General features: G+C 49.2%; 2 protein-coding genes across 11 annotated transcripts in view; one reads left to right on the top strand and one right to left on the bottom strand.

Moving 5' to 3' along the window:
• Kat6b (lysine acetyltransferase 6B) overlaps positions 1-4,102 on the top strand; it is a 188,117-nt gene extending 184,015 nt beyond the window's left edge. For all 10 annotated transcript variants that reach the window (XM_052733571.1, XM_052733569.1, XM_052733573.1 and 7 more), the window contains one exon: positions 330-4,102. In XM_052733571.1, coding sequence (XP_052589531.1) covers positions 330-2,866 — 2,537 coding nt within the window. In that variant the 3' untranslated portion in view covers positions 2,867-4,102. The remainder of the gene's footprint in view (positions 1-329) is intronic.
• Positions 4,103-4,225: 123 nt separating this feature from the next.
• Positions 4,226-12,424, bottom strand: part of Dusp29 (dual specificity phosphatase 29) — a 39,105-nt gene continuing 30,906 nt past the window's right edge. Inside the window, exon 3 of the mRNA XM_052733580.1 lies at positions 4,226-9,325. Coding sequence (XP_052589540.1) covers positions 9,096-9,325 — 230 coding nt within the window. The 3' untranslated portion in view covers positions 4,226-9,095. The remainder of the gene's footprint in view (positions 9,326-12,424) is intronic.

A 12,424-nucleotide genomic window follows, 5' to 3' on the forward strand; every position in this document is an offset into this window, starting at 1 on the left:
CAATCGGACTAGAAGCTGGCATTACTCCTGTCCTGCTGCATTTCCAGATTTGTCGATGTTGAAATTGGGCTTCAGGTTTGTTTTTTTAGGATTGTGGAACTCCCAGCTTTTGCATCCTAGAATGTCATTTACTTTCCCAAGCCTAGGTTACTTTCCCAAGCCTAGGTTACTCAGCTTGGTTTACACCACAGTGTTCTCGACTGCCTTTCCCATCAACTCTTCCAGTGCGAAACTGAAAGCCATGCTTGCTAATGAATTAGAGATATGTGTCGTGTGTGGTTAGACTTTATAAAACTTGTGCTTTTCTCTCTCTCTGTCCCCTCATTAAGACAATGTGGACGATAATGCAGGAAACTTGAAAGAAGGCAGCAAAGACAATCCTGAACCTCTAAAGTGCAAACAAGTCTGGTCGAAAGGGACCAAGCGCGGCCTCTCAAAGTGGAAGCAAAGCAAGGAGAGGAAGACGGGCTTCAGACTGAACCTGTACACCCCACCAGAGACGCCCATGGAGCCAGATGACCAGGTGACCGTGGAGGAGCAGAAGGAGGTCTCAGAAGACAAGGGCAGCCCTGTGGGGACGGAGCGGGAGGTGACGGAGACCATGGAAGCCCTGCTACCGCAGGACGGGAAGAGAAGGGAGGAGACCGGAGCACCCGTGAGTCCCTCTAAGTCACCAGGTAAAAAGGTAGATGAGGAGGACCCCATCAAAGGTGAGGAGGAGGAGGAGGAAGAGGAGGAAGAGCGGGAGGAGGAGGAGGAGGAGGAAGAAGGAACTGCAGAAAAAGACCAAGATGGTGCTCAAAGTAAAGAAAAAGAGGAACCAGAAATCTCCATGGAGAAGGAAGACCCCATGCATTTGGATGATCACGAGGAGGAGGAGGAGGAAGAGGAGGAGGAGGAGCCATCCCACAATGAGGACCATGACGCAGATGACGAGGATGACAGCCACATGGAGTCCGCCGGCATGGAGAGGGGTGACCTCCCCAAAGAAGCCTTCAAGGATGCGCTAGAGAGCCAGGAAGCTTTTTTAGACCTTAGTGTTCAGCCGAGTCACTCCAGCCCTGAGGTCCTGATGGACTGCGGCGTTGACCTTGCAGTTGCGTGTGACAGTGAGCCGAAGGAGGTTGCTGGGGACCCTGGAACTGCGCCTGAGTCTGATGAGGAGCCCTCAGAAGAGCAGACACAGAAGCAGGACCAGAAGAACAGTGATGGCGTCGATGCTGAGCTCAAAGAGGGAGGCACAGCCCCTGTGGAAATTGACTCGGAGACCGCCCAGGCTGTCCAGTCTTTGACCCAAGAAAACGGGGAACACGATGACACCTTTCAGGATTGTGCCGAGACACAAGAGGCCTGTAGAAGCCTGCAGAACTATACACATACAGACCAAAGTCCTCAAATTGCCACCACTCTGGACGAATGCCAACAGTCAGACCACAGCCCGGTTTCGTCCGTCCATTCCCATCCTGGCCAGTCAGTCCGTTCTGTCAACAGCCCCAACGTCCCCGCCCTTGAGAATAGCTATGCCCAAATCAGTCCCGATCAGACTGCTATCACAGTGCCACCTCTGCAGAGCATGGAGACCAGTCCGATGATGGACGTCCCGTCAGTCTCAGATCACTCACAGCAAGTGGTTGACAGTGGCTTTAGTGACCTGGGCAGTATCGAGAGCACAACCGAGAACTATGAAAACCCGAGCAGCTACGACTCAACCATGGGAGGCAGCATCTGCGGGAACAGCTCTTCCCAGAACAGCTGCTCCTACAGCAGCCTCACCTCTAGCAATCTGACACAGAGCAGCTGTGCCGTCACCCAGCAGATGTCCAACATCAGCGGGAGCTGCAGCATGCTGCAGCAGACCAGTATCAGCTCCCCTCCGACCTGCGGTGTCAAGTCCCCCCAAGGCTGTGTGGTGGAGAGGCCTCCCAGCAGCAGCCAGCAGCTCGCTCAGTGCAGCATGGCCGCCAACTTCACCCCACCCATGCAGCTGGCCGACATCCCTGAGACCAGCAATGCCAACATTGGCTTATATGAGCGAATGGGTCAGAGTGACTTTGGGGCTGGGCACTACCCACAGCCATCTGCCACCTTCAGCCTTGCCAAACTGCAGCAGTTAACTAACACACTTATTGACCATTCATTGCCTTACAGCCATTCCGCTGCTGTGACCTCCTATGCAAACAGTGCCTCTTTGTCCACACCACTAAGTAACACAGGGCTTGTTCAGCTTTCTCAGTCTCCACACTCCGTCCCTGGGGGATCCCAAGCACAAGCGACCATGACCCCGCCCCCTAACCTGACTCCTCCTCCCATGAATCTGCCGCCACCTCTCTTGCAGCGGAACATGGCTGCTTCGAACATTGGCATCTCCCACAGCCAAAGACTGCAGACTCAGATTGCCAGCAAGGGCCACGTCTCCATGAGAACCAAGTCGGCATCTCTGTCACCAGCCGCTGCCCCCCATCAGTCACAGATCTATGGGCGTTCCCAGACTGTAGCCATGCAGGGTCCGGCACGGACTTTGACGATGCAGAGGGGCATGAACATGAGTGTAAACTTGATGCCAGCGCCAGCCTACAATGTCAACTCTGTGAACATGAACATGAACACTCTCAACGCCATGAACGGGTACAGCATGTCCCAGCCAATGATGAACAGCGGCTACCACAGCAACCATGGCTACATGAATCAAACGCCCCAGTACCCTATGCAGATGCAGATGGGCATGATGGGAACCCAGGCGTACGCCCAGCAGCCAATGCAGACCCCACCCCACAGTAACATGATGTACACAGCCCCCGGACACCACGGCTACATGAACACAGGCATGTCCAAACAGTCTCTCAATGGGTCCTACATGAGAAGGTAGGCAGCCCGGCAGCCCACAGACCCCACTGGGCCGCACTGTTGGATTGATCTGCACAAATACCTTGGAAGAGTACGATTTCAAAACCAGCATTGGTGTGAATGCAAAAACATTGCTGGCACCATTTATTTAAAAAAAAAGAAAAAAAAAAGCTGTATGCAGCAGAAAGCCTTATACAAGTTGTTTTTCTTTTTTCCTTTTTTCCTTTTTGGTACCTTGGTTTCTGTTACTTTTATATAAAATTCTCTGCAAAGGAAGGCCTCCCTAGGACTGCAGCTGGGCGGCAGGCACTCTTTGTGCCTGCTTCTGTCAAACAGTGTGGATACAAGCCCCGCCCCAGATCACCTGTTTTAGTATTGACCCTGGAGCTTTTTCCTTCCTTGTCCACTCCATGTAAATGCCTTTAGCATTTCAATTACTGTATATTTTGTTTAAGGTGACACTTCAGCATGCCGCTAATGTCTTTGTTAGTGACAGTGCATTTTGTAGTACTGTACAAGTGTTGTGCTAACGGTAAGCCATTTCTTAAGTTTTTGCCTTGATTAGGGTACCCTAATTTGAGGGTTTAAAAAAAAAAAACAACTCTATTTTTGTTAATTATAAAACTGTAAAGAGCTATCAGAGCTACCCCATCTGGTTAGTCAAGGGGGTTTATTGCTAAACGTTGGCTGTAAAGTTGAGACCCTTTTCCATTTTGGTGGCAGGTTCCTTTGGGGAAAGGCAGCTTTCTGTTTTATAAATGCACACTTCTGTTTATTGAATGAAGCATATCTCAGTGTTTATCTGTCAGGTTTTGAAGCATTTCATATATGTCCAAATACTTGGCAGGATTTAAAAAAAAAATAGTGAATTTGGTGTAAAGTTGCTATTTTATGGAAATGCCTCTAACTTTACATTTTCATTCCATCTGTAGATTTTTCTATCTTTATAAAATATTGGAGTTATTTTTTAAGGAAAAATAGAAAAGTAGCTTGTGAATAGCTCAAACTAAGCTTACAAATCGCATGTAAAAAAGCAGAAAAGTTATTTGTGTCTGTTTATATTGCTTCCTTTTGTAGCCTTTGTACCTATCCAGGTGACAGTGAGGGCCAAGCAGAGGTGTAACCTTGTATAAAATAGGAGCCAGCAGCACTCGCGTATTTATCTGTCCTCTTTTTAGTCAGTTCCTTCAAAAAAGAAAGAAAAAACAAAAAAAGCTGTACATTTTAACATAAAATAAATTATGATGAGCCATTTTTAGCCTCTTGTGTCCTGTCATATTATGATTGATGGAGAATGGCCAGCTGAACTGTTATCCTGTGTCACATCTCGGAACACATACACATTGGGGAAATAAATTATTTAGTGTAAATTGGAGTTAGGGGATTTTTCTGATTTGTTTTGACTTTGGGGGAGGGGTTGGCAATAAATAAGAGTAATATCTAATAAAACCATCACATATACCAAATACCTATTTAATAAATTAATTTATAATGGATTTTAATGCTTTTCATGAAAGTTTACTTTATGCTAGTGCATACCTTCTGTATGCCAATTATTGTCTTTAAAATAAAGTGAGTTTGTTTTTTTCTTTTGACTTTGATCTTCATTTGCCCAAAGCTCCCACAAGGATGTCCAGTTGCCTCACTTGTACCATCTGCAGGAACCCCTGAGGGCCTGGTACCACACTAGCAAGCTGCTTTTTTTAAAAGATTGCTGTCACAAACACTCAGTTGGGGGTGGTATATTTCAAAGTTCATTTCTTTTAAAAAGTGTGAAAGTTTCACTCACTTGTGAATGACTGGATGTTCCCTTATAGTGTTTATAGTTTAACACACACACACACACCCAAAAGTGAATGTTTATACACATTGCGTGGCATTCAGAGAAAGTTTTGACTGTGAGTTAAAATATTTGATGGCTTGGCACCTCTGTGTGACTGGCCCACGGAGTTTTCAAGGCATCATCTGTGCACAGGAGCTCACAACTCTGCACATCACTGACACAAACCATAACTGGGGCTCAACCAGGTGGGATAGTACGTACATGCCAGAACAAAAGGCCACCCCAACAGAAGAAGCCCGCTGGGGTCTGCCTTCCTGTTCTCACCATCGCCTGCTTCTAGGGTGTAGGCTGGGGTTGGCATCCACACTTTACCTTCGAGCCTTCAGCTCCTGCCAAGCCAGTGGGATGATAATAGCTGAAGTAGCTGTGGGGAAGGCGTGAATGCTTGTAGGGAGACCCTCCTGCACGGGCTGGTAAAGCAAAGCGGGGTGCAGAATATAATTCTTGGGGAAGGAAAACATGCTATCTTCTGAGAAGCAGGTGATTGTGTGCAGTTTGTCTGAACCAGTCGTGAGAGCAGGTTAGGAGTGGCTGAGGGTCCCGGCAGGGCAATGGACCACACATCTGGCAGGAAGCTGTTGTCCCTGTCTAGGAACCCCACAGAGACACCCTCCAAGCCCCTCTTTGAAACATTTATGTGCTAATTTAGTGCCTTTTGTTTAGAGTCTGGGGGCCCAGACACCCCCTTTCCCTTTGAGTATAGCCTGTTAACATACCTTTGGGTTGTAGGAAGTCTGGGTCCCAATGCTCCACCTCTTGCTCTCTCGCTTCACAGTCCAAAGGAGCTTTATGGATCAGTTCCTAATCACTGTTCCACACCCATGCCTCAGAACAGCAGAGTCCAAATATCCCCTAAGGAAACAAGCTGTGTTGGGAAAGAACTGTCCAGCTGAGTTGGCTGGGGCCTCACTGGAAAAGCCACCCCACAAATCCTGGGATATGGCTTAGATCCATCATAACAATACAACTGCGCTTAGGTTGGTATCCATCCACTCATTGCCCACATCTTTAAGACCAACAGCGTTTGCTTTGTAAGAGTGGTCATCTGATGCCAACTTCACTTAAGTAGCTCAGGTCTACAGGCCCTGCTTGCCAACATGAGAAATGATGACTCAGCCCTTGTCAACGGTCCTCCTACATAACCCACACCCATTGGTCAGGAGGTAGAAAAAAACAAAAAGTTAATTGCCCCCAACTCAGCCGGAAATTTTAAGCTGCAATGTACCCAGAGGACTGAATCAGCTTTCGGAAACACTAGTCTGAAAAGGCCCAGATTTGTCACCTCTGATGTGAAGGCCCAGCGGATGGTCAATCACCTGATGATGTCAAATCGGCTCTGTAGATGCAGGTTCCTTTATCGAGAGCAAGCCTTGCCCAGCCGTTAGCGTCGGGGATCTGCCATGGAGCAGGCTCCTGCCATCGCTTTCTGGGATGGTTTTCCTGCCTCTTCCTCCTCCACCCAGAACCGTTCTGCAAGCCCTGGGCTCGGGGGCATCTTTTCTTCCTCTTTATCTCATCCAGTGTGATGACAGAAGACTCCCAGAATTGTATTTCCCCGCAGTCATCAGTGTTCCGAATCAAATTCTAGAATCTCCTACCCCTTTGGAAGGTGCCCTCCAAGGACAAGCTCCTCTTGTGTCCTCGGTGAGATTCCCCCTCCTGCTGGGAGAGAGGGCGGTGGGTTCTTTTTGGAATGTTTCTTTCTTTTTTCTTTTTTTCTTTTTTTTAATACAGGTATTTTTCCTGTACTGTGTATGTGTGCTTGGTGCTCATGGAGGCCAGAAGAGCCATCGGATGCCCTGGAACTGGAGTTACAGACAGTTGTGAGCCACCGTGTGAGTTGCTGAGCCAACTCTCCAGCTGAGGTCGTGAATTCAAAGCCAACCTGGGCTACACAGTGAGCTGCTGTCCCAAGACCCTCCTCCCTTCAATAAAGGTTTCCCTGTGAGAAATGGGTTGGTTTTTTTTTTTCTATCAAAGGTGGCTAGCCCACCAAGAGCCAATATTCCCCGAGTTACCTACCCCACCTTGTAAAACTTTTATTCAGATTCTTTTCATCTCCTTTACCTTGTAAAACTTATTACATTCCTGGAACTTAACCATTTTCCTCTTTCCAAATTAGCCAGTCCAGGGTAGACTAGGAGGCTGAACCTCAGCCAGCGAGGAAGCCAAGCTCCCACTTGAATTAAGGATAAAAGATGGAGTCCACCTTGGCCATCTGTGCTGCTTGCCAACCCCATTTGGGTTGAGACACACTTTTTGTGATAAGAAACGGCCTTGACCAGTTCCTCTCTGTTTCACTGCACACTTGGAGGTATATTCTTTCCCAACACCATACTAACTCATCCAGAGTGGGCTTCTCCACCGGTTACCTCATCCCCCATGTCCCACACTGCCTTTTAGTGCCATCTGCATGTTTTAATTTGGCCCCTTAACCCGGGTTTGGGAATGTGCTAAGTCTCAATAATGCTATTTAACTGAGTGCAAACATTGCTTATGAGGTCTTTAAACGCTGTTACTAACATTTCCGTTCCTCCTTTCTCTTACCTCTAAGTCCCAGGAGTCACCAGGAAGAGTGCAGGCATGCAACATTAGGTTCTCTGCTTCGACAGGACTCTACTCCACAGAGAGGTGGGCTATGGGGTACTCCACAGAGAGGAAGTACAGGGTCAGTGGCTCAAGAAAACCTCAATGGAACTATGTACGTCCTACGTCTCCTGCATATGAGTTCACAACGCAAGTGCATCGTGAAAATAGAAATACTGACTTGTCTGGACACTGAATGGCTAAGACTAATAGAGAACTGAGTTCAGAAGGGGTCATCAGGATGCTCTGACGAAAAGCCCACGTAGGGACTACTCTGACCCCAGGTCCCTCTCCCAAGAGCCTGTGGCTCCCAGGACACCAAATTGAGTCCTCAAGCAAGTCTGGCCTTGGTAGGTGTGCTACTCCAGTGTGCTTTCCCTCACAGTCATGACTTGGGGTTCATCCAGCCAGGCATCTCAGCTTAGCACCGTCTCCACTTCAGGCTTGCCGCCTGGCAAGACCAGGTGACTGTGTGTGTTTGGTTTCAACTTTTCAACAATGTTTTGGGTTTTTTGTTTGTTTGTTTGTTTGTTTTATTACAAGGCCAATATTGTAACTGTAAGGGAGTCTTGAGGTAATCTCCTCCCATGCCTATGTTAAGATGAGGACCCAGCCTCCTCCTGAACAAAGGTGACACCCAGAGCATTCTCGTGAGAGTCCCAGGAGACCAGTCTAACCACAAGGTCCCAAACTACAAGTGGCACGAAAGCAAGACAGCTCCCCCGGATGTCACAGTGACATTTACCCAGCTTCCCTGGACTTCAGCATCCCTCCAGCAAGAGCATCCTCTTGGACCCTCTAGTTCACACTGGAAGGAAGCATGGGCTCCTTCCCGCCGTTCCCCCAAGGCCTCAGGCCCTCTCTGCTCTCTCCAGGACACCATCATTGGTGGTACTCCACCGCTGGTCTCTCTCTAGGTTCCATCTTTTCCGGGCTCCTGCTTCTGGAAGCCACCACACTACTGTGCTGCTGCTGTTTCCTTGAGTGAAGAATGACCCTGGTGGTGCTGACTTCACTCTCAAGAGAGGCCAGCTCACATCTGTGCTCACCTGGCTGCCCTGCCCTCCAGTTCCATGCAAGCCAGACATTTGCAAATAGTTCAGGGTGTGAGTGAAAACGAACCACCATTGTGCCCTTCCTGGAGCTAAAAGGAAAGAGGCATTCAGGTCCCCTCAAATTAAGTGTCTCCTGTGTCTCTCTTTCTCCCAAATTGTGAGGTTACACGCTTCCTTGTCCAAATTGACCACAGCTCATTTGGGTGGTGACAGCTCTGGCTGTGATGTAAGGAAGGGACTCCATGCCACCCCTTATACACACATACACACACACACACACACACACACACACACACACACACACCCCACCATGGACAAAGAAACATGGGTGCTCTGAGGCTCCTCATAAGTGGTAAAGCCCGTCTTGTAACACAGCTTGTGGTTAAAAAAATCAAGTTCTATTTTAAGTTATTTTTTTATAAGAATGTGATTTTTTTTTCTTTCAGAGCCAAACATTTAATCACAACACAATGCCCACACATTTAAAAAAAAAAAAACAAAACCTCTCTGCTTCCAATGCTTCCAACGTAAAGGACGGGAGACCACAGTGGTACTCATCGGAACCCAGGTCCCCCTGCAGCCGGCCTGGCCCACCGTGAGATGGAGAACTAGACTTGGAGGAGACAGCTGGGCATCCTCCCTGTACCCAGCCTTTTAATTTCACTGTCCCATCTCCATGACCGACAAAGCCTCCGTGCAGACACCCGTCCGTCAGCCTTCCTCCGCTCTGGGCGCCAGGGTCCCCGATCCTCCCTGGGGCGGGCCCCCTACCTCCCCAGCTCGCTGTCCCCTGGCCCAGCCTGTCGCCGCTGCTTCACCAGTTGCTTGTCCAGCTCCCGGAGCTGCTTCAGGAAGCCCCGGTTGGGCAGGACACAGCGGTTCTTAGCCACCTGTTGGATGGCGTCCACCAAGGTCATGTTCTTGTGGATCATCAGGTAGGCCAGGACCAGGGTTGCCGACCGGCTTCGGCCCATGGCACAGTGAACCAGGATCTTACCTGCAGGTGGAGGGGGACAGGAAAGCCAGAGTGAATGGGGTGAGGCTCCTGAACCCACATTCACTCTCTCTGTGGCCCACAGTTTGGGTTGGGCCACAGCTCCCCACCCGCAAAGTGGTGTGACAGGATTGGTGAACGACAACCATTGCTCGGGCAGAGGAGATGGCACCAAGCCTCCTGGAAGCTGTTGTCTGTTTGAATGTTTAGTCAGTCGTGTTTAGCAGGGTTCAAATGTCAAAGCGTACCCCAGGAGACTGATGAGAAACCCCCTCCCACAGGGTTCCTTGACTCCTGAGCAACAGGTACCCCTTTCCCCCTATCTGTTCTTCTAGAGAAAACTCTGTCTCGAAGAGCCGACCCCCCTCCCCACTCTTCCTTCTTGACTCCCAAACCCACAAGCTTTGGATTCTCCCCCCAATCCCTCCTTCCCTCCCTCCCTCCCTTCTCGTCTCTTCTACTGTGGGTGGAAACCAGGGCTTTATGCCTCCCAGACAAGCACTGAACTACACTCCAGACTTTCAAAGACCTTTTCTCTAGCTTGCTATTTCGTTTGACAATTTACATTGGAGATCTCTATATATCAGTTATGAATAGTTCTCTTTTCTTTTTTCTTAACCCTCCCCGCCCCCCCACCCCACCCCAGCTGTCACCATGCTGGGAAGAAAACCCAAGACCTTACACATGATACACACGCTCAACCTACATCCCCAGCAAAAATTATTTCCAAAACATATGCCTTCTTTCTTTTTTGATGCTAGGGATCACATACAGGGCCTTGAATGTGCTCGGCACCCATCATTCCACTGAGCTAGACCCCTGGCCCTTGCAAGCTACTATTTTAACTATTTTTTTTGGGGGGGAGGAGGGGGACAGAGTTTCCCTGTGTAACCCAGGATGGTTTCAAACTCAATACTCTCCTGCCCCAGTCCCTCAAGTGCCGGGATTCAACAATTTAAATAGAGTGCGCTCCACACCTAGGATGCGTGAGGATTCTGTCCTTAATTACGTCACCAGCCTGCGATGGTGTCCCAGCCTAAAAAGTGGGCGTGCCCTCTCTGTGCCCTCTCTCTTTCCACACTCTCTCCTTCCGTATTCCCGTATTCTCTCCCTCCCTCCCTCCCTCTCTCTCTCTCCCCCTCTCTCTCCCAATAAAGCTCTAGAAAGGTAACCATGGCTCGTGATTCTTCCGCCACCACAGCATCCAGCAGTCGGCATGGCCACTGTGGCCAGCCACGAGCGCGGCCGCTTAACCAACAGGATGACCCCCCTAGGATGACCCTGGAATGGCCATCCTGTCTTTGGACTGGCCGTGCAGGACAAAGGTGTGCCCGCCTTCTGCACCTGTGGGGCACTGCTGGCGTTGACTATGAGTGTGCCAGAGCTCAACCAGCACCCAGGATCCTTTGTGAGGTCTGGATTCAGGACACATGGGAGCCTGCTGACTTACAGACATGAGACCCAGACTCCCTTCTGCTACTAACTGCCAACTGGGTGACAAATGACAGAACCACTCAGCCTCGTAAGCCTTCATTTCCTTAACTGTCAAGTGGAGGGGCAGAATCAGATGAGCAGTGAGTAAAATCGATGCAGGAAAAAGGCACATGGCCCATCGGGCTTTTAAACAGTGAAAGTCGCTTGGGGGTCTTTTGTTTGTTTGTTTGGTTGGTTGGTTTGGGTTTTTTTGAGACAGTTTCTCTGTGTAACAGCTCTGGCTGTCCTGGAATTCGATCGTAGGCCAGGCTGGTCTTGAACTCACAGAGATCCTCCTGCACCTGCTGTCTGCCTCCTGAGTGCTGGGATTGAAGGCATGTGCTACCACCGCCCGGCTAAACAGTGAAAGGAGTTTAACTGTACTATCCCCAAAACTAACATTAACGAAGACTTGTCTCCACACTAGTTCTGGAGGGTTTTGTGGTGTGGTTTGGTGTGGATTTAGATGGGCCTTATGTATCCCAGGCTGGCCTTGAATCTACCATGTACCTCAGGATATTTTTCAACCACCTGGTCCTCCTGCCTCCGCCTCGGGGTTCAGAGATTACAGGCATGCATCATCATAGCCTGCTAATAGTACCTGTCTACGTTGACTCTTTTGACTGTGTTAACACACATGCTGACTTTGTCCTTGTGACATTCACGAAGGCAATGGTGCCTTACTGTGAATGATGTCACAGGCAACAACTATGCCAATCATCACTGCCCTCTCCACCACCACACACCGGGGAGGGGGCAGGCAATTCCCGGAGAATAACCTTCCTCAATGCAACAGTGAAAATGAAGTCTTTTCTTTGTTTGTTTGTTTTTCGAGACAGGGTTTCTCTGTGTGTAGCTTTGCACCTGTCCTGGAACTCGCTTTGTAGACCAGGCTGGCCTCGAACTCACAGAGATCCGCCTGCCTCTGCCTCCCGAGTGCCGGGATTAAAGGTGTGCATCACCACCGCCCGGCTGAAAATGAAGTCTTATCCAATTTCAGCCCCGGGGTACACTTCTTAATGTTCTATGAGACATACATACAAAGCATGCTAAATGCAAATGACAAACATTGGCTTGCTCGAGGAAAAGCAAGGTGGCGCACTCGGGAGGCAGAGCCAGGCGGATCTCTGTGAGTTCGAGGCCAGCCTGGTCTACAGAGTGAGATCCAGGACAGGCACCAAAACTACACAGAAATACCCTGTCTCGAAAACAAACAAACAAACAAACAAAAAAGGGAGTGTGTGAGGCCCAGTTGTGGTGGCATATGCCTGTGGTGGCCCAGCACTCAGAAGGCAGAGACAGAGGGACTACTGTGAATTTGAGGACAGCTTGGTCTACATAGTTATCCAGGCTACTTAAGCCTACCTATCTGGGGAAAAAAAAAAAAAAAGTAAACCAAGGCAGTCTGTCATTTCAAAGAAAATGTGATGCGTGTGTTATCGGAGATAAAAACGCAAGTTTTCAGGCAGGAGTCAGAATTCTAAATCTCTGTCTGTACCACGATGCTGAGTTTCCTAATTCCTCAAGAGTCTCCCATTCGGATGGGTGTTGTGGGGCAGGCATGGTGTTGCCTACCTCTAATTCCAGCACATGGGAGGCAGAGGCAGAAGGGTTACTGCGAGTTCAAGG

This window comes from Peromyscus californicus, unplaced genomic scaffold (genome assembly GCF_007827085.1).
Source record: "Peromyscus californicus insignis strain IS unplaced genomic scaffold, ASM782708v3 Scaffold_12__1_contigs__length_115047231, whole genome shotgun sequence".
NCBI lineage: Eukaryota > Metazoa > Chordata > Mammalia > Rodentia > Cricetidae > Peromyscus > Peromyscus californicus.